The following is a 20,445-nucleotide window of genomic DNA, read 5'->3' as shown; positions in this document are numbered from 1 at the left end:
TAAGCCATACCAGGCTAAGATGCAAGCATCACAATACTTTCTATTGCCCTTCTTTAGAAGATTGAGAAAATCCTTGTGGGTTTGTAAAAACTTATCTGACATGTCAGAAAGTAAATGGACTGATATACTTTCTTGATCACCTCAACAGTATGAAGGGATCAGGTTAGGTTGCTGTTGATATAGATATTTAGGAATATGAAGCTGTCGATCATCTCTGCAGCAGTTTTGTTCTGAGGACAGGGTTCTGGCCACTCCCTCACATCCTCGTCAACTGCCAACTCTTTGACTTGCCCGTGTTAAGGGCTGCTTTGTTGTTCCGACACAATGATACCCGGTTCTCAGTCTATTTCCTATATCTTTAGGGACGAGATTATTTTTATTAGGACGGCACAGTGCTAGAGTTGCTACTTTGCAGCGCCGGAGACCCGTCCTTGATCCTAACTACGTGTGTTGCATGTGCAGAGTTTGTACGTTCTCCCTGTGACAGCGTAGATTTTCTCCAGGTGCTCCGATTTCCCCCCCCACATTCCAAAGACATGCAGTTTTGACGGTTAATTGACTTCTGTAAAATTGTCCCTAGTGCGTAGATTAGAAGTAGTGTACGGGTGTTGAATGATTTGTTGAGGGCGTAGGTTTTTTTGAGTAGTGTACGGGTGATTGCTGGACAGTGTGGACTCGGTGGACCGAAGGGCCTGTTTCCACTCTGTATCAAAACATTGTCTCGTGATTGTGGATCCAACCACCAACAGTGGTATCATTGTCATACAAAAACCCTGTGTGGCACTCTCCTTGACCACTCGATCATTGGTGTGCAGGGCCAAGAGCAAGGGACAGCCCGCACACAACCCAGTGATTGTACCAGTGCTGAGGGCCAGAGTGGAGGAAATGTGGCCACCAATTCTAACCGACTGAGGCCCACCTGTCAGGAACTCCAGAAGCCAGTTGCAGATAGAGGCCCCAAGGCCAAGGTCCAGAGGTTTAGGGATGAGATTTGTTGTTGTGCTGACGTGTAGTCATCTTGACATAGGTGTTCATATTGTTACGGTGATCCTGGGCTGAATGCCATGCAGGAGTGCTGGCATCGTCCATAGTCCCATTTTACCTGTAGATAAATTGCAAGGGATCTAGATTGTCAGGAAAACAGGCGGAAAATTGTCAGTCTTTTTGAAGCTCTTCATTATGGTCGACGTTAGTCCACCGGGCGATAGACAGGTCAATTTACTTTTGATAGACACAAAATGCTGGAATAACTCAGCGAGACAGGCAACATCTATGGAGAGTAGGAATGGGTGACGTTTCGGGTCGAGATCCTTCAGACACTTTTATTGTGGAAGGGAATGATGGAGATTCCTTGAAGCAGATGAAAACAGTAGACTGTTGAAGTGAGTGGTTGAAGATGTCGGGGAAGACTGTGGCCAATTGATTAGCACAAGATTGGGAACCCCTTCAGGGACTCTGTCCTAACTTGCTGCTTTCCGATAGTTTACCTTTGTGAGACCAGTTCTCACTTCCACCACCAAGATATATGGAACAGAGCGAGCAGGTTGGGGGAAACGTGCTTTGGTGGAACTTTGTTTGCCTGTTCAAAATAGGCATAAAAGTAATTGAGCTTATCCAGTGTAGATGTGTCTACGTCATAGATCACCCCTGATTTTGGCTTGCAGCTCATGATATATTTAGGCACTGCCACGGTCCAAATGCTTGAATTGAGCCTCCAGCTTGTTTTGGAACCCTCTCTTCACATTTTTGATAGCCTTGCGGAGATTATACTTCGCCTAATACAGTGCGGGATCCTCCTTCTTGAAGGCCCTGGATCTGCACTTTCGCAAAGAGTGTATTTCCCTATTGATCCAAGGTTTCTGGTTCGGAGAGACACTCATTGTCTTTGTCGGAATCCAATCGTCAATGCATGTTTTAATGAAACCAGTGACGACTGAGGTACCCCTATTTCAGGATGGATGAAGTGGTCTGGAACATATTCTTAAAGTATTACACTTTTTAATGGCACTTTGCATTTCAATCTCAGTCTGTAAGTTGGCAGAAGTAGCAGCAACAGATGATCAGACTGGCCTCAATGAGGGCAAGGGACGGAGCGGTCAGCCTACTTTGGTGGTGAGGTGGCAGTGGTTAAGAGTGTTAACCTCTTGGGTGGGGAAGGAGGCAAGCTGATGGTATTTGGGGTGTGTTTGTTGAAGTCACCGGCAATGATGAATTTTTTCATCAGAGTTTGCATCCTCAAGAGAGATGACATCCAAGTATAAGTTGTCCTTGCTCTGAGCTCCACAAGCTTGTTCTCGAGCGATTGAATGCTAGCTGACAGTATGCTGGGGAGGGGTGGGTTCTCTTTTTCTCTCTTCAAGCAGTACCTTGAGCCCCCACCTCCCTCCAACAACCACAATGCTTTATCTTGTTATCACTCACAGCTATGCCGGTAGTATCGGATCTAATAAAGATCAATTTGTAATAAAGAAAGATTTATTATAAAATCAATTATGCATTGTGGTGTGCAAAAAACAGATTAATAGCAAAGAATGCTTAATATCAATTATTTTTCAGGTACAAAGGACAGGCAGATAGACGGCGTTACAACCGAGATCTTGAACAGGATGTAGCCTTTATTCCTCCAGGCGAGTCACTGAAGGACCTAATTGACCAGTCGCAGAGCTCGGGTAGTGGCTCTGGTCTCCCTCTGTTGGTAAGAACACTAATTACACAAGTACCGATTGAATCATCTTATAGTTTGAGCTGGATCGCTCTCCAGGGCATTTGTCGCTTGTTTAAGTGCTCATTTTGTCCAATCATTAGATTTCGCCAATTTTCACAAAAGTTGGCAAGTACCCGGTAAATAACATCCAACACATGAATATTCTAACGTGGATCTTTAAGCAGTTAAAGCCCTGTCCCACGGTACGAGTTCTTCCAAGAACTCCCCCGAGTTTAAAAAAAATCAAACTCGTGGTAAGCACGGAGAATGAACGTAGCGGTTATGTCGGAGCTCGGGGATGCCTCCTAGCGGCTCGTAACGCTAACGGCAGGTACTCGGGAAGACTCGCTAACGGCAGGTAAGCACGGGAAGACTCGTGAAAATTTTTCAACATGTTGAAAAATGTCCACGAGAGCCCCGAATACTGACGAGTGGCCATTACCCTAAATCTCCGAGTTCGAATCAGGGCAAACTCGGGAGAGCTCTTGGAATGAACTCGTACTGTGAGACAGGGCTTTTACAAAAAAATTACCCTGTGTGTGTCGCAAGCACAAATTCATGATTCAGAGATCAAGACAGAAATAATACCGTACTTTCACTCATTTAAGCACAAACCCCAAACTGTTAGTGTGTGGGATTAAAAATGAATTCATTATATTTGTTTATTTACTTAGTATGATAGATTTGATTAGCTAAGTAAAACTATTTTAGCTGCCATCCCACCACCTGATTCCAGCAGTGTTTTAGTATTTAAATAATGTCACTATTTTTACCTTCACTATAACCCTTAACTCATTCCTACTCTCTGTGTACAGTAAAGGTTCCTGATCTCGGGCTTCAAATTTCAACATTTGGCTCTAAGTTTTATATTCTTGTTTTACCGTGACAAACTTCTACCTCCTTCTAGCTTCACATTCACTGTCTCCTTTCAAGGCTTAACTTACCTTGCTCTATATTTTCACTGCTAGTTTGTAGTTCTATGATAGGAAATCAGCTTTTTGACCCTCTCCATTATTTGAGAATTTCCATTTGGAAAAAAAGGGAAGAACTTTTATCGGAGAGAATCAGGCTCTATGTTATTCAGGACCAGCGTGGGATTTATTTTGATGATCGAGTTTGCAACAGATAATTTAAAATGACTTCAAGTAAAACTCAAAGGTAGACAAAAATGCTGGAGAAACGCAGTGGGTGAGGCAGCATCTATGGAGCGAAGGAATAGGTGACGTTTCGGGTCGAGACCCGAAACGTCACCTATTCCTCCGCTCCATAGATGCCTCACCCGCTGAGTTTCTCCAGCATTTTTGTCTACCTTCGATTTTTCCAGTATCTGCAATTCTTTCTTAAACATCAAGTAAAACTCAAGTCTTTTCGGAGTGGTAAGTGCTAACCAACTGCTAAAATATTGAAGAGAGCAGTGAGCTTAGAAAGTGTAGGGGAGATGGTATCTCCAGAATGGTGCATATTAGCCACGTTGACATTCAGTCGAAAACAATGCAAAACATTGGCTTTTAAATTTAAAAAATGCCCCGCAGATCTTTTTGTCATTGCAGATCCAACAACAATCCCCTGTGTCTGTTATGACAGGAATTTTATATTGATACATTGCACCAGCAATTTGATCAGATTTATTTATTCCATCGAACGTGTCCAAAGACAGGCAGCTCGATTTGTTACTAACACCTATGAGAGAGAAGCGAGTGTCACCAAACTTCTGAATTTTCTGGGGTGGAACCCTCTCCAAGACACGACGTGAAGCTCACCGTTTGACCTGTTTTTACAAAATGTTAAATGGTCAGCTCGATATAGATTACATGACCTACACTAAACCCAAACCAATTAGGAGCAGACGAGGGCATTCGATCCAATTTGTGATCTCAGCTACAAAGACAGATGTGTACAGCAATTCGTTCTTCCCCCGCACAATTAAAGCATGGAATAATCTCCACCCTACTATAGTTACCCAACCAGATGCAACTAAATTTAAAGTAGCTCTTTCTTCCCATTAACCCTTTCTGGCTTAAGTCCTCCCTCCACCACCTCCAGTTTAAATTCCATTTGGAATATTTTGGAAGACCAAGAACCAAGAACAATGATTTTAAACTTGCAAACTGGAGTTTCAAGTGCGTCAGCATACTTCCATTCTGGGAGGTATTCCGGCCATTAAAGCACACTGATATGTTTTAAAATGCTGCTGTTTTTTTGTTGCTGAAGTGCAGTGGAAACTACTTAATATATTGGCTCAGGCTTTTTTTCCTACAGTGTTCTGGTGCCAATTTGTTAAATACACTCAATATTTTTTGAAGAATATGGAGAAGAACAATCAAACATTGCCTTGTCTTGAAGCGACATGGTGAAATAATAATGAAACAACTCCTTAAATGCCTTAATCGGCAAAACTAAATTATTCAGACTAATATACTTTTGTCTATTCTGTGAAATATTTATACTTTTGGTGTCGCAAGTTTAAAAAAAAAAAAGTTAAATTAAAAAAAAAAAGAAATATGTCGCCTTTATGTCATCTTGTAAACAGGTAAGATGTAACATTTGAATAGGCAGGGAAAGTATCAACAATTATGAAGTAGTAAAGAGGAGTAGAGGGTGTTGTATCACTCTCCTCGCCCGCTCACCTTTCAAACAAGCTTGCTTTGTAATGACCCATTCAAGAAATTTTTAAGGCAATAATTTTACCAAAATAAATTTAATAGACTGTCAATAGGGACGAGTATTAAAACAGGTAGTCATTATACAGAGAGGATAATTGGCTTGCAGAGTAACACATCTACAGTCTGAAGAAGGGTCCTGACCCAAAACATCACCTACCCATGTTTTATAGAAATGCTACATGACCCACTGAGGTCCCCTGGCACTTTGGGTCTTTTAAAAAAATAAACTAACATCTGCAGTTCCTTGTTTCTACCAGAGGAGGCCATTGAATCCGATAAAATCTATAGATTCAAGAAAATATGCGTTTGTGACATGAGGAGGAATTGTGGAGTAGTTGGGGAGTTGAGGAATTGGGTTTATGACGGGTGCTATCCAGTAACCTATTTGAAAGCAGAAATTCAACATACAGCTAACCAGAAATGTGAACTCTTATTGTGCTCTTGTCAAAAGAATTGAAGGATTGGATATTTTGATTGATGATTGAGTTAAATCAAGAGCAAACATTTTTCATTGGCTTTTGTTAATTAAGGATAACGGTACCACCAGGAAGAACAATGTAAACTAAATAATTTTTCATTTTTTAGTTGATAGTTGATCTCTTATCCAAACAATTTGTGATATGGACATTTCATATTCCAACCCTGTCTCAATTCTGTTTAGTTTGTAAGAAAAAATATACAGTTCTGTCTAAGATTAAGTGAAGATGTTACAGATCTCTGGGTGCTATTGTTGTTCACCCATTGGAGAATTGAAAAGCCATTATTGTTTTGACCTCAACTTTTATTGCCAACATTGACCTGCATTGTCTCCCTCCCTCCCTCCCTCCTTACAGGTGCAACGTACGATTGCAAAGCAGATTCAGATGGTCCGCCTAGTGGGAAAAGGCCGCTATGGTGAGGTGTGGATGGGGAGATGGCGCGGTGAAAAGGTGGCAGTGAAGGTGTTCCCTTCTGCAGAGGAAGCCAGCTGGTTCCGTGAGACTGAGATCTACCAGACAGTGCTAATGCGACATGAAAGTATTTTAGGTGAGCTGGCCTGACAATCTGATCCGTATACACTGTATGCAAGATGTGAAGGAAGGATTCTCATTGCTACTATTTCCCACTGTTCGCACTCCATTATTTTAGCCATTCATGGGATATGGGTCTCACTGGCATAGCCAGCATTTATTGCACTTTACTAATTACCTTTGAGATGTTATTAATTGTTATAAATGGAAATTGGGCTGTGGCGTTTGTTCTAAACTCCACCGTTCAGCAGAGTAGGTCAAGATGCTGCTAACTCTTTATACTTTCTCAGTAGTTAGGAATCCTATTCCTGTGATTTGACGGCTCTGGCCCTATACTCGCTGGATTTTAGAAGGATGAGGAGGGACCTCATTGAAACTTACCGAATAGTGCAAGGCCTAGATAGAGTGGATGTGGAGATGATGAAAGACAGCCAGTTTATGGCAGCATGAGGGAGGATGTTTCCACTAGTGGGAGTGACTAGGACTAGAGGCCCTAGCCTCAGAATAAAAGGACACACCTTTAGAAAGGAGATGAGGAGGGATTTCTTTAGTCATTTTGCATCCTGTGTCCCACCCCTCCCTCATGCTGCTGTACACTGGCTGTCTTTCTTCCTCCCTTGTTCTTGATGCAGTCTTGACCCAAAACTCCTACTTACCTTTTGGCTCCACGGGTGCTACTTGACCTGCTTAGTTCTTCCGGCATTTATATTTTACTAAGGATTCCAACATCTACCGTCTCTTTTGTCTTTGAAAAAAAAAATGAGCTGAATATACTCGGTTATCTTTTTACATCTAATCTATGAAAGCAAAGCTGCTCCTATGCCAGGTTTGACGAAAGTAGGATCAGAGGGGCTGATTTTCCAGCAGAATGTCGGGGATCTGATAGGGCCTTTTCCACTCAGATAGTGATAAGTACTTAAGAGTCATAGAGTCCTGCAGCGTGAAAATAGGCCCGTTGGCCCAACTTGCCCATATCGACCAACATGTCTCATCTAAACTAGTCCCACCTGCCTGCATTTGGCCCAAACTTGGAATGTACTGCTGAAAAAAAAAGTAGCGGAATTGTAGACTCACTGACAACATTTAATTATGTAAATAAGAACTTGAATTGCCTTGGCATAGATGGCTATGGGCCAAGTGATGGAAGCTGGGATTACTATGGATGGTGTCCACTGGTTGGTGTGGACATGGGTCAAAATGTCAGATTGCATGCTATTTAATGACTCTAATCCCAGCATAACTAGGCTCAGAAAAGAACACTGCATCGAGTGCACAGAGCTCAATGACAAACTTGCCACACTTACATAAGTCCAGTGTTTAATTGGTCATCAGAATGTCAATCAGCCACAGCCAGATTAATTTAGCCCAAAGTATTTTTCAATGAGTGCAAATAACTTTGATCTGTTCATTTCTAATTTAACATAATTTTCCTTTTCTATTCGACAATATTTCTTCATCACAATGTGGAAGCTTATGTTTTGTTTAGTTTGTTGTCACGTGTACCGAGGTACAGTGAAAAGCTTTTTGTTGCATGCAATCCAGTCAGTGGAAAGACTATACATGATTACATTCGAGCCATCCACAGTGTGCAGATACATGATACCGGGAATAACATTTAGTGCAAGATAAAGTACAATAATGACCAATTAAATATAGTCCAGGAGCCTGTCTCCATTGAGGGTGACAGTAGCTCAGTAGTTGATAGTAGCTCTCCAGTTGTGGATAGGATTTATTCATGAACGTGGTAACATATTGCATAAGGAGGCATGTGCCAATCTTTATATTTACCATTTGATTTTTCACAGGATTTATTGCTGCGGACATTGAAGGCAAAGGTTCTTCGACCTGGCTGTACCTGATTACAGATTACCATGAGAATGGCTCGCTGTATGACTACCTGAAGTGCACAGTGCTCGATACCAAAGCCCTACTGAAGTTGGCTTACTCTGCCGCTAGCGGTCTCTGTCACCTCCACACGGAAATCTACGGCACACAAGGCAAGCCTGCCATTGCACACCGTGACTTAAAGAGCAAAAACATCCTGGTGAAAAAGAATGGGACCTGCAGTATTGCTGACCTCGGCCTAACCGTAAAGTTCAACAGGTAATGAATAACTTCCTGACTCTGAAAACACATCCATTTGTTTAAATCAGACTCTATAACGTTGAGGACTGGGTTTGAGTAATGTTATAATACTTTAAATGGAGATAAAAATACAAAGCACACGAACAATTCTGAGCAGCAAATGAAGAATTATAAAATCGTTCACACACACAGCTTCTAAATATGGGGACGCCCCAGTTAGAGATGGCCTAACATGGAAACTTTTGACTTTATGTAAATCCTCCCATAGATTTTTAAAACATCTTTCCAGATAGTAATAATAACATGTTATTATCCTTATCCAGTTGTAAAATATCCTTTTACAACTGGATGCAGTATTAATTCCACTAGTTTAATTATGAGCAGTTAGGGTGAATATTTGATAAAATGAAAGAATTAAGGGCCTGTCCCACTTGGGCGACCTAATGAGCCCTCGACTCATATTCGCAGCATGGTCGACTCTACGTCCTAGGAGGTCTTGGTAACTCTCCTTCATGCTCGAGAGAAGTCCCCGCGTACTCGAAGCCTCAGCTACGTCGCGGCGTATTTTTCAACATGCTGAAAAATGCCCACGAGTAAAAAAAGGTCGCCATGGACAAAATCGAGTGTTTTTACTCGTAGGTTTAGTCGTAGTAGGTCGGCATGTTAGTTGTAGGTAATCAAAGGTAGTCAAAGGCAGTCGCAGATAGGTAATCAAAGGTAGTCAAATTTCCTGAAAGGCAGTCGCAGATAGTCTTCATCATGGTTGAAGGAGATCGAAGGGGTTCGAAGGAGGACGGCTTTTTCAAACTCTCATACTACTCTTCGGTGTCGCCAATTTTCCCGCAAGTGAAGTGTAGCAAGTGTATGTAGTAGTAGTAGCTAGTCGAAGCAGACCAGGTCCATCGAGCCAACACCGCCATTCGTCATGGCTGAAGGAAACAGACACACTTACTTCAAAAACATGACATTTTTTTCACAAGACACTACCCTCATTTATACCGCTATCACCCCTCTAAAACTCGTGACCAGGCAAAAGATCGCCCAAGTCCAATTCGGGAAAAAAATCCGGGACAGCCCCTCCGACCCCAATCTAGTGTATCGTGGACTTGTCGGAGATCACTCAGGTCTACTATACTAACCATACCTAGGTCCATATCCCTGCCCTTCCCTGTAGGCAGCTAAAAAAAACATTTTAGTCTTAAAATATATTGTGCTTCCATGCTCCCTGGGGCAGTGAATCCATAAATTAACCACCCTGGGGTGAAGAAGTTCTTCCTCATCTCAGTTTTAAAAGAGCCCCCCCTTATTCTGTATGTCCCCTAGTTCTCATCATTGGAAACATCCTCGGGCATCAACCCCAAGTCACGATTTATCAATGAGATCGCCTCTCATTTCTAAACTCCAAAAGAGTAGAGTTCCAACTTAACCTTTCCTCATGTCAATCCCCTCATTGCAGGAATTAATCTTGTAAACCTACTGCCTCCAGGGCTAGTACATCCTTTCTTAAGTATGGACCCAGAACTGTACACAGTATTCCAAATGTGGTCTCACTAATACTGTGTACAGCTGGGGTATATTGGATTCTTGTGCATCTCATTGGAATGGGCTCAACCCCAAGTTTTATCAGTTGCTTTTATGTACAAGTTCCAAAGATGTTCCTATGACGTACAGGTTTGTAGGTTAATTGGCTTGGTATACGTGTACATTGTCCCGAGTGTGTGATAAAGTGCGGGGGGTTGTTGGGCGGATGTGGGCTGAAGGGCCTGTTTCCACTCTGCATCTCCAAACTAAACTATGTTAAAGTTATTGTTATCATAGTTATTTTTCCTTTGGTCTTGCTGCCGACAAGCCTACCTGAAAATTAGCCCAGCAAGGCTTCAATTGAATTATCATTAATCTATTTCCAATTTCATGTGCCCACTATTCTGATACAAAATTTATCACAAACAAATCCTTATCCTTTTTGGATTAACTTTTGGCCCATGGTTATTGAACTGTGGGCGTCTGTTCTAGATTGGTTCGGTTTTTATCTGTTTATGTGTGGTTCTTGAGAGTCGAGAGAGAAGGGCATGGTCTTAAAAATAGAGCCAGACCAGGAGTTGTCTGGAAGAATATTAACACAGTTGCTAACAGAAACAAGAACTCTTTCCCCTAAAAACTAATGACTAAAACAACCGAAAATCTAAAAATAGAGCTAATAGGTCTTTGTAGAAACAAGGAACTGCAGATATTGGTTTATTTTTTAAAAAGACACAGTACTGCGTGACAGAGCAGGTCAGGCAGCATCTCGGGATAACATGCATACACAACGTTTTGGGTTGGGACCCTTCTTCAGGGTCCACACCTGAAATGTCACCTATTCATATTCTCCAGAGATGCTTCCCGAGTTTCACCAGCACTTTGTGTCTGGCTAGATCTCTGTTTGTTAAGATAATTGAGATATATTAAACCGACCAAGGTTGATGGATAAAATGAAGACACAGAACCAGAATGATTTCATTGAATTGAATTGAATTGAAAGTCTGAATAACAGTTGTCTCACACATTCTATCTACTCCTGGGTTTACGCCCAGTTCTCTTTGAATATGGATTTTTGTCTCTTTCCTTGGATATATGGTGCGTAAGGTGAACATGCGCAGGTTTCTATTTTCATTTAAGGATTACAGGCAGTCAAGGTTGCTTACTTTCATCCTGCCTCCTAATCTACTGACCACCTGTGTAATATATCGCCAACCTGTTTCAGATGCTGCCTTCCAACTGATAAAATATGCCCAAATTTGAGTTTTCATTCTGGCATCACGGATGTTTCCTGGGGCTTTCTTGAGTTTCAATTTACATGATTTGTAAAATGCCAGCGGGGCAGGCAGCATCTCTGGAGGGAAGGAATGGGTGACATTTCAGGTCGAGACTGCAGAAGGGGTTTCGACCCGAAACGTCACCCATTCCTTCTCTCCAGAGATCCTGCCTGTTCCGCTGAGTTACTCCAGCATTTTGTGTCTACTATTTAAAACTACCAGTTTAGACTTGGACTTGACACGTGCTTCTTTACCGTTATCTATATACATTGGCTAGCATTAGGAAATGTTTATGTGCACAAATTTCATACTTAATAACTTAATATATTTTTATTGGTTTTGAATACTGGTTCTTATTTGTGTTCTTCTTCTCACAGTGACACAAATGAGGTTGACATCCCACTGAATACCCGAGTGGGAACCAAACGATACATGGCACCCGAGGTGCTGGATGAGAGCCTCAACAAGAACCAGTTCCAGGCTTATCTGATGGCAGATATATACAGCTTTGGCCTCGTGATTTGGGAAATGTCACGTCGCTGTCTAACAGGAGGTATGTTGCAGCATTCACCAGTGGATGTGTACAACTGGAAATATAGTGGCTGCATTCCTATATCAGGCTATGCTACTGTCTGCAGAGTTTTTATTCTAACTTGAATTTATGAGATTAAATGTTTATGCATTGCACAAAGTATTAGTCACTAAGTTATCAAACCATGGTTATTAAGTAATTGGTGCCTCTGAGCAACAGGAGTGTTGGAGGAACTCGGCGGGTTAGGCAGCGTCTATGGGGGGAATGGTCAGACGGCATTTCAGCTCAGACGGCATTAAATTTCATCTGCCATGCATCTGCCCACTCACCCAACCCACTCATCCAAGTCACCCTGCATTCTCATAGCATCCTCCTCACAGTTCACACTACCACCCAGCTTTGTGTCATCTGCAAATTTGCTAATGTTACTTTGAATCCCCTCATCTAAATCATTAATGTATATTCTAAATAGCTGCGGTCCCAGCACCGAGCCTTGCGGTACCCCACTAATCACTGCCTGCCATTCTGAAAGGGACCTGTTAATCCCTACTCTTTGTTTCTTGCCTGCAAACCAATTTTCTATCCATGTCAGTACCATGTGCTCTAAATTTGCCTACTAATCTCCTGTGTGGGACATAGATACATAGAAAATAGGCGCAGGAGGAGGCCATTCGGCCCTTCGAGCCAACATTGTGATCATGGCTGATCGTCGCCAATCAATAACCCTTGCTTGCCTTCTCCCCATATCCCTTCATTAAATCCCTTATCAGATGCTTTCTGAAAGCCCAGGTATATGACATCCACTAGCTCTCCCTTGTCCATTTTCCTGGTTACATCCTTAAAAAATTCCAGAAGATTAGTCGAGCATTATTTCCCCTATGTAAATCCATGCTGACTTGGACCGATCCTGTTACTGCTATCCAAATGTGCTGCTATTTCATATTTTATAATTGAGTCCAGCATCTTCCCCACCACCGATGTCAGGTTAACTGGTCTATAACTCCCTGTTTTCTCTCTCTCGCCTTTCTTAAAGAGTGGGATAACATTAGCTACCCTCCAATCCACAGGAACTGATCCTGAATCTATAGAACCTTGGAAAATGATCACCAATGTGTCCACGATTTCTAGAGCCACTTCCTTAAGTACCCTGGTATGCAGACCATCAGGCCCTGTGGATTAATCATCCTTCTGTCCCATCAGTCTTCCCAACACCATTTCCTGCCTAATGTGAATTTCCTTCAGTTCTTCCGTCACCCTAGATCCTCTGGCCATTAGTACATCACGGAGTTTGTTTGTGTCTTCCTTAGTGAAGATGGATCCAAAGTACCTGTTCAACTCATCTGCCATTTCCTTGTTCCCCATAATAAATTCACCTGATTCGGTCTTCAAGGGTCCAACTTTGGTCTTAACTAATTTTTTCATCTTCACATACCTAAAGAAGCTTTTACTATCCTCCTTTATATTCTTGGCTGGCTTACCTTCGCACCTCATCTTTTCTCCCCGTATTGCCTTTTTAGTTATCTTCTGTTGCTCATTCAATGTTTCCCAATCCTCTGGCATCCCGCTCATCTTTGCTATGCTATACTTCTCTTTTATTTTTATACTGCCCCTGACTTCCCTTGTCAGCCACGGTCGCCCCTTACTTCCCTTGCAATCTTTCTTCCTCTTTGGAACAAGCTGATCCTGCACCTTCTGTATTATTCCCAGAAATACCTGTCATTGTTGTTAGGGTATCTTTCCTGCTAGGGTATCCTTCCAGTCAAATTTAACCAGCTCCTCCCCATGGCTCCATAGCTTCCTTTGTTCAACTGTAACACTGATACTTCTGATGCTTCATAGGTCGGGCTGCACAGTGAAAGATCTTTCTTGGAAAAGTGGCAGCAATTAACAAAACAAAAAGGAGAAAATTCTGGCAATACTTAACCAATCAAGCAGCATCTATAGAAAGAAAAAAATAGATATTTTAGATCCATGACCTTTCATCAGATTGAGTATTTTTCTTTCTATTTCAACCTTTCGACAGCTGTAGTTAAATGTTTTTCAAGCAACATTTGAAATATGTGTAACTGCAGTTTCCAAATGTGGCCCATGCAGAACAGCTGAGATGCAAGCTATTTTTACATTCTACCTGCAAGTCAATAAGGCAGATTATTGCACAGATTGCTCCAGTTGAAATTGGTTTACTCAAGGCAGCTGAGGAATCAACCCTGGGGCCATCTCTTAAGCAGCATTATGTAGCTGCTAAATCTTTCCACTTCTGACTTTCATATTTCCCCCTGCAGGTATTGTAGAGGATTACCAGCTGCCATATTACGACATGGTGCCAAACGACCCCTCTTACGAAGATGTGAGGGAAGTGGTGTGTGTTAAATGCCTCCGTCCAACAGTTTCTAACAGGTGGAACAGTGATGAGGTGAGAGTTTCATGCTGCTTAGTGAAGCTTGTAGAGACACTGATTATTATGACTGACCATGCAAGTGAAATGGTCAACGGCTGAAGTACGTCACTCCGTTCTTTGAATTGAGCTGTCTGATACCATTAAGTTGGATATATATGTTGGATCCGTCTGTTTAGATATTAAATAATAAAATGTTTACAATTTACCATCTACAGTGCATTCAGAAAGGATTCACATCCCTTTACTTTGTCCACATTTTGTTGCGTTACAGCCTTATCTTAAAATTGATTAAATTCTTTTTTTTTATCATCAATCTACGCACAATACCCCAGAATGAAGAAGCGAAAACAGGTGTTTAAAAATGTTTGCAAAGTAATTAAAAATAAATAACTGAAATATCACATTTACATAAGTATTCAGACCCTTTGCTATGACACTCAAAATTGAGCTTAGGTTCTGTTTCCATTGATTATCCTTGAGACGTTTCTACAACTCCAACTGGTCCAGAACGCAGCCGCCCGACTCATCACCCACACCAAATCCTGGCATCACACCACTCCAGTCCTCAAACAACTTCACTGGCTTCCCATCTCCCACCGGATCACCTACAAAATCCTGGTCCTCACCTACAAAGCCCTCCACCATCTGGCCCCCCCATATCTCACTGACCTCCTCTCCCCCTACCAACCCTCACGGTCCCTCAGATCCACATCAGCCGGTCACCTCTCCATCCACAAGTCCAACCTCCGCAGTTTTGGGGACAGAGCCTTCTCCAGGGTAGTTCCCAGGCTCTGGAACGCCCTCCCCACACTGATCCGCAATTCCGTGTCCCTCACCATCTTCCAGTCCCGCCTCAAGACCCATCTCTTCACCTCTGCCTATCCTTAGCCCCACGTCCCCCTCCCTTTTCATCTGTGCTTGAATTGCCTCATATTATGTTTTGAATTGAATTCTGTCTTTAATTTGTGTACTAGTCATGTCTCTACTATTTATTTCATTCCGCTTACATGTTTTTCCTCTACTTGCTAAATTTTTGTAAGGTGTCCTTGAGACTCTTGAAAGGCGCCCATAAATAAAATTTATTATTATTATTATTACAACTTGATTGGAGTCCACAAGTGGTAAATTAAATTGATTGGACATGATTTGGAAAGGCACACACCTGTCTATATATGGTCCCACTATTGACGGTGTATGTCAGAGCAAAAACCAAGCCATGAAGACGAAGGAATTGTCTGTAGACCTCCGAGACAGGATTATGTCGAGGCACAGATCTGGGGAAGGGTATAAAACAATTTCTGCAGCATTGCAGATCCCGAAAAGCACAGTGGCCTTCGTCATTCTTAAATGGAAGAACTTTGGAACCACCAGGACTCTTCATAGAGCTGGCCACCTGGCCAAACTGAGCAATCGGGGGAGAAGGGCCTTGGTCAGGGAGGTGACCAAGAACTCAATGGTCCCTCCGACAGAGCTCCAGAGTTCCTCTGTGGAGATGGGAGAACCTTCCTGAAGGACAACTATATTTGCAGCACTTCCCCAATCAGGCCTTTATGGTAGAGTGGCCAGATTGGAAGTGACTCCTCAGTAAATGGCGCATGACAGCTCACTTGGAGTTTGCCAAAAGGCACCTAAAGGACTCTCAGACCATGAGAAACACGAAACCAAGATGGAACTCTTTGGCCTGAATGCCAAGCGTCATGTCTGGAGGAAACCAGGCACTGCTCAACACCTGGCCAATACCATACCCACGGTGAAGCATGGTGGTGGCAGCATCATGCTGTGGGATGTTTTTCAGTGGCAGGAACTGGAAGACGAGTCAGGATCGAGGGAAAGATGAACGGAGCAAAGTACAGAGAGATCCTTGATGAAAACCTGTTCCAGAGCGTTCTGGACCTCAGACTGGGGCGGAGGTTCACCAACATGACAACTACCCTAAGCACACAACCAAGACAACGGAGCAGTGGCTTCGTGACAAGTCTGTGAATGTCTGTGGCCCAGCCAGAGCCCGGACTTGAACCCGATCGAACATCTCTGGAGGGACCTGAAAATAGCTGCGCATCGACACTCCCCATCCAACCTGACAGAGCTTGAGAGGATCTGCAGAGAAGAATGGGATAAATTACCCAAATACAGGTGCCAAGCTTGTAGCATCATACCCAAGAATACTGGAGGCTGTAATCGCTGCCAAATATGCCTCAACAAAGTACTGAGTAAAGGGTCTGAGCACTTATGTAAATGTCATATTTCAGTTATTTCTTTTTATTACTTTGCAAAAATTTCTAAACACCTGTTTTCACTTTTTTATTATGGGGTATTGTGTGTAGATTGATGATTTAAAAAAAAAGAATCTAATCCATTTTAGAATAAGGCTGTAACGTAACAAAATGTGGAAAAAGTGAAGGGGTCGAAATATTTTCTGAAGGCACTTAATGAAATCCTGACATTCAAGTTTTGATTTCTGAAAGCCATCATGCGTTTACAGTTCATGGTCCTTATGAACATAAATTTTCCAGTAGACAATAATTAAAACAGAATGGCTGATTAACGAAACTGGTATATCGGCAGCAAGCATGCCAATTACTGGACAGATCTATCTTGTTAACGGCTGAAAACTTGTATTGAGGTTGGCCTAATTAAGAGAAAGATGCACTCTAGGCCAGTTTTCTCAAAGTCACCTTGCTTATACAGTTCTATAGATCAGCATACGAGTCAGCAAATGAAACATGCCAGTAGCATTTAAATTGATAACCTGCTTTAGGAAATCAATGTGGATTGTGAAACATATTACTGATAGTGTATCGGGGTACATGGGACAGGCTTGTTCATTGAGTGAATAGGCTAGATACATTCTCTGGGACCCTCTCGATGAGTTGTCTCATGCTGCTTTCCATTTGATGACGTACAGGCACTGACAGGGGCTGAGAAATGAAGCTGCCCAAAATGGAACTTTCGATGAAATGAGCAAAATTCTAAATGAACCAATATATTGTTTTAGCTGTTAATGAAATGTGCTTTAAAATGTACTTGGCATGATCATCAAATTAGATGCATTCTTCATTGTGTTCCTGATCACTTCTATCTGCTTCTTCTGTAGTGTTTAAGAGCAGTCCTGAAGTTGATGTCCGAATGTTGGGCCCCTAATCCAGCTTCTCGATTGACAGCACTAAGAGTGAAGAAGACACTTGCCAAAATGGTGGAATCTCAAGACATCAAGATCTGATCAAGCCACTCCATAGCTGACATTATTGCTCCAGAGGGGCAGGGACATGTGGTGTGTGATCAGAGAGCTGGGCATTTGTTTGCCCCCAAACCCTTCTTCGCACCGTACTAGATAGGCTGCTAACGAGGATCTATTGAATTCAGGAGTGTTTCATGCATGTCGCAAGTGTGAGAAGAAAGGACTTCCTTGCCATCCTTCAGATCGGACAGCAAAATGTTGTAAAGATATCAGACTCCAAATCGATGCTGTTGAAGCATCTTAAACTTCCTTGGATTTCTACGCATCGCTGACTATTTTTGTGCTCTGTAACGCAGAGTGGAATGTTGATCGCTGGCCCTTTGTGAACTCCCTAACTGTGGTGTCGCACAGCCAGGAGATGGTGCTTTCTGTGAAAGCCTCTATCCGAATAACTTTGCAAAACTGTTGCTGAGATTTTAAATAGTTGCTTTTCCTCTACCTGTAAATGGGGTCTGCCTGGTTCTCTCAGGGCCCTAAGGCCATAATAGATATTCCCCCGTTTCTAGTCCAAAGACTTGTTGAATTAGGTTGTCGTTTGCAAGAACTTTGAGAATGCTCACTTCACAGAGCAAGCTTCTGCAGGTGCCAGGCACGAAATGCAATGGTGAGCTTTTCTCCCTTTATCCAGCTTGCGGTGTCTGCAGCTCGCTCCACTGCCCAGAGTACACATGATCGGCTACAGACTCAGTGTTTATTGATTCCACAAAACACATGTTTTTTCTTTTTAACTCTAGCTCCTTTTTTCCATAAACATTCACTTATCTTCTCCTGCATAACATAGTAAGAGCCTTGAATTGGTTATTTCTGTTAGCTGTCCAAATTCTTGCAAAACTTGGATCAACCTTGTAATGGATAGAAAGGTATGTTTTATGTTGGAAATAGATAGCCATTCTCTCAGTTTTGTTCATTGTATTCTCCCAGAATATTAGATAATGATTGTGTACCCTTGGTTAAAACATCATATCTTAGTTTGTTCTCATTATTTGTACCTGAAAGCATAGATTGACAGAGGATCACCATTTTAGACTACAGAGTACTTGTCTCTTGCAAAGTCAGGCATCACTACGATTCTGCTACTACTCTATCACTGGTAGAATAAGGGTGAATTGCGGTTGTGATAATCTACTCAAATTGGTAGCTCTTCTCTTATAACAATTCTTATTCTTACATAGGTGTAGCAGGCACAAGTGAAATTCTGCATCTTTTCAATGACATTCAGCAGAGGCAATAGGTACTGCCACCATTTTCTAAAGTTGTGCCAGTCTAAGTTCAGTTTCAAAAAGTGATCGCAGCAAGTGGCATTGCATGTATTTATTTTTATGAGGATAAATTATCACTGCTAAGAACTCAGAACAATCTTACTATGTCCCATAATCTGCAAACGTACTCACTTCCCCATTTTAAAGGCTTGGTTTTACATTGACCTCATTCCACTGTTGGAAGGAGAGTTCCCAGAGAAAACACTCAAAGCAGTGAAGTGTTGGTTTATTTAAAATAATGTATTGTCAATTCATTTGAGTAATTCCAAAGCATATTTGTGTATTGATAAATTTAGTAATTGTATTAATAGTGGCTGTCTATTGTACCAGATTCTTGGATGCCTCCGTCTTGTAAATGTATGTAACATAATGTTTATATTTTGTGTAGTACGGCTGATGATAGCTTGCAAGCTTTTCATGTAAATCTGATAGCCAAAGTAGGGCTTGAAGCTTTTTTTTTCTCTGGCAAGAGGGATGTTGAAGATACAGTGCGATCCATTCATATAAACAGGATTGATTTTGTTACACACTATGCAGAGTTATACATCTGCATTCCTTGGTTCTCATGTTTGCCTTGAATTTGAAAGATATGGTATCATGTTGAATGTTTCTTAGACAATTGTGATCTCCTGCCCATCTATAATAATGTTATATGCTCAGCCCCCAGCTTCTGATGCCTTGCATCAGAGGTGATTCATTCGTGCCCAAGAGCAGGAAAGGCCCATGTTGTTATCAGCACTTTTTTTTTTGCATTTGAGACTTGCCAATGCATTCCTTTTTGGGAACATGAATTGAAATATTTTTTATCATTTTTAATGCTGCAGGAATTCACATCGACTGCTGAGACGTTTTAAACTTTCGAGAAGAATGAATGATTGGAATTTTTTTTTAAAGTGAATAACACTGCCTGGCCCAGTCAACACTGTGCTATCCGAATCATCTGTTATTTTACAACAGATAATAATGCTTTTCATTAATTCCATTTCTTGAAACATTATCTCATTGAGGTGCATCCAGTCCATCAAATACTGGAGATAATTAGCCAACAGTATTTTTTTTGTAATGGAAATTTAACAAGGCCAAGAAAACCTGGAAGATAGGGTGGGATCTGAAACTTCTGTCTATTCCTGTTAGATACTCCTGTCTTTCAAACAAAGTCATGTGAATCAGGTTGTTTTAAAGAAAGTGTTTTTAATGATTGTGCCTTTTTATGTTGTTAAATCAGCCTGCCTTTATTTTTATTTAAAGAAAAGGAAGGGAGACTTGCCAGTCCAGCATGTCATCCAAAAAATGTCTTATTGTAGCATAGACAAAATGACGAATCAGAATATTTTGAAATCATTTAGTCAGCATATTTGTACATAGCAAATGGACAGACAAGTAAGGATTAAAGCAATGATAGTACTCTAAACAAAATGGTCACATTAAACTAAGCGTAAAGATTTATAAACCTATTTTGTACAGCATCTGGTAAAAGGTGCCTTATTATGTTTCCCACAGATTACTTTGCAAGAGGTACATCATGTACACAGATTATGTCCTGTATCTGAATATTAAGTAAATAACATTATTTTAGTACAGAGTTGGTCTGTTGGCTATGCTTATTTGTTTTACTACCCTTGTTAGATGAGGTGGAAATGACTGTGGACTGACAGCTCAACTGCTGTAAGATGTGTGGAAATCCATCCTGACTGAAAGATTTAATGTGTTATCCATGACATATCTTTCGCTGAGTTAAGCATGAACGAAAAGCTCAAGCAA

At 41.6% G+C, this 20,445-nt stretch overlaps 1 protein-coding gene across 3 annotated transcripts in view; it reads left to right on the top strand.

The window, feature by feature from the left end:
- The window catches only part of bmpr1aa (bone morphogenetic protein receptor, type IAa), a 165,152-nt gene extending 144,885 nt beyond the window's left edge, over positions 1-20,267 (top strand). For all 3 annotated transcript variants that reach the window (XM_055661902.1, XM_055661901.1, XM_055661900.1), the window contains 6 exons: positions 2,557-2,695; positions 6,201-6,393; positions 8,183-8,480; positions 11,635-11,810; positions 14,072-14,202; positions 17,282-20,267. In XM_055661902.1, coding sequence (XP_055517877.1) covers positions 2,557-2,695; positions 6,201-6,393; positions 8,183-8,480; positions 11,635-11,810; positions 14,072-14,202; positions 17,282-17,407 — 1,063 coding nt within the window. In that variant the 3' untranslated portion in view covers positions 17,408-20,267. The remainder of the gene's footprint in view (positions 1-2,556; positions 2,696-6,200; positions 6,394-8,182; positions 8,481-11,634; positions 11,811-14,071; positions 14,203-17,281) is intronic.
- The last annotated feature ends 178 nt before the right edge of the window (positions 20,268-20,445 follow it).

Source organism: Leucoraja erinacea, chromosome 34 (assembly GCF_028641065.1).
Source record: "Leucoraja erinacea ecotype New England chromosome 34, Leri_hhj_1, whole genome shotgun sequence".
In the NCBI taxonomy this organism is placed as follows: Eukaryota; Metazoa; Chordata; class Chondrichthyes; order Rajiformes; family Rajidae; genus Leucoraja; species Leucoraja erinaceus.
The sequence above is the reverse complement of the archived record's forward strand: the minus strand, read 5'-3'. Positions and strand labels throughout refer to the sequence as shown.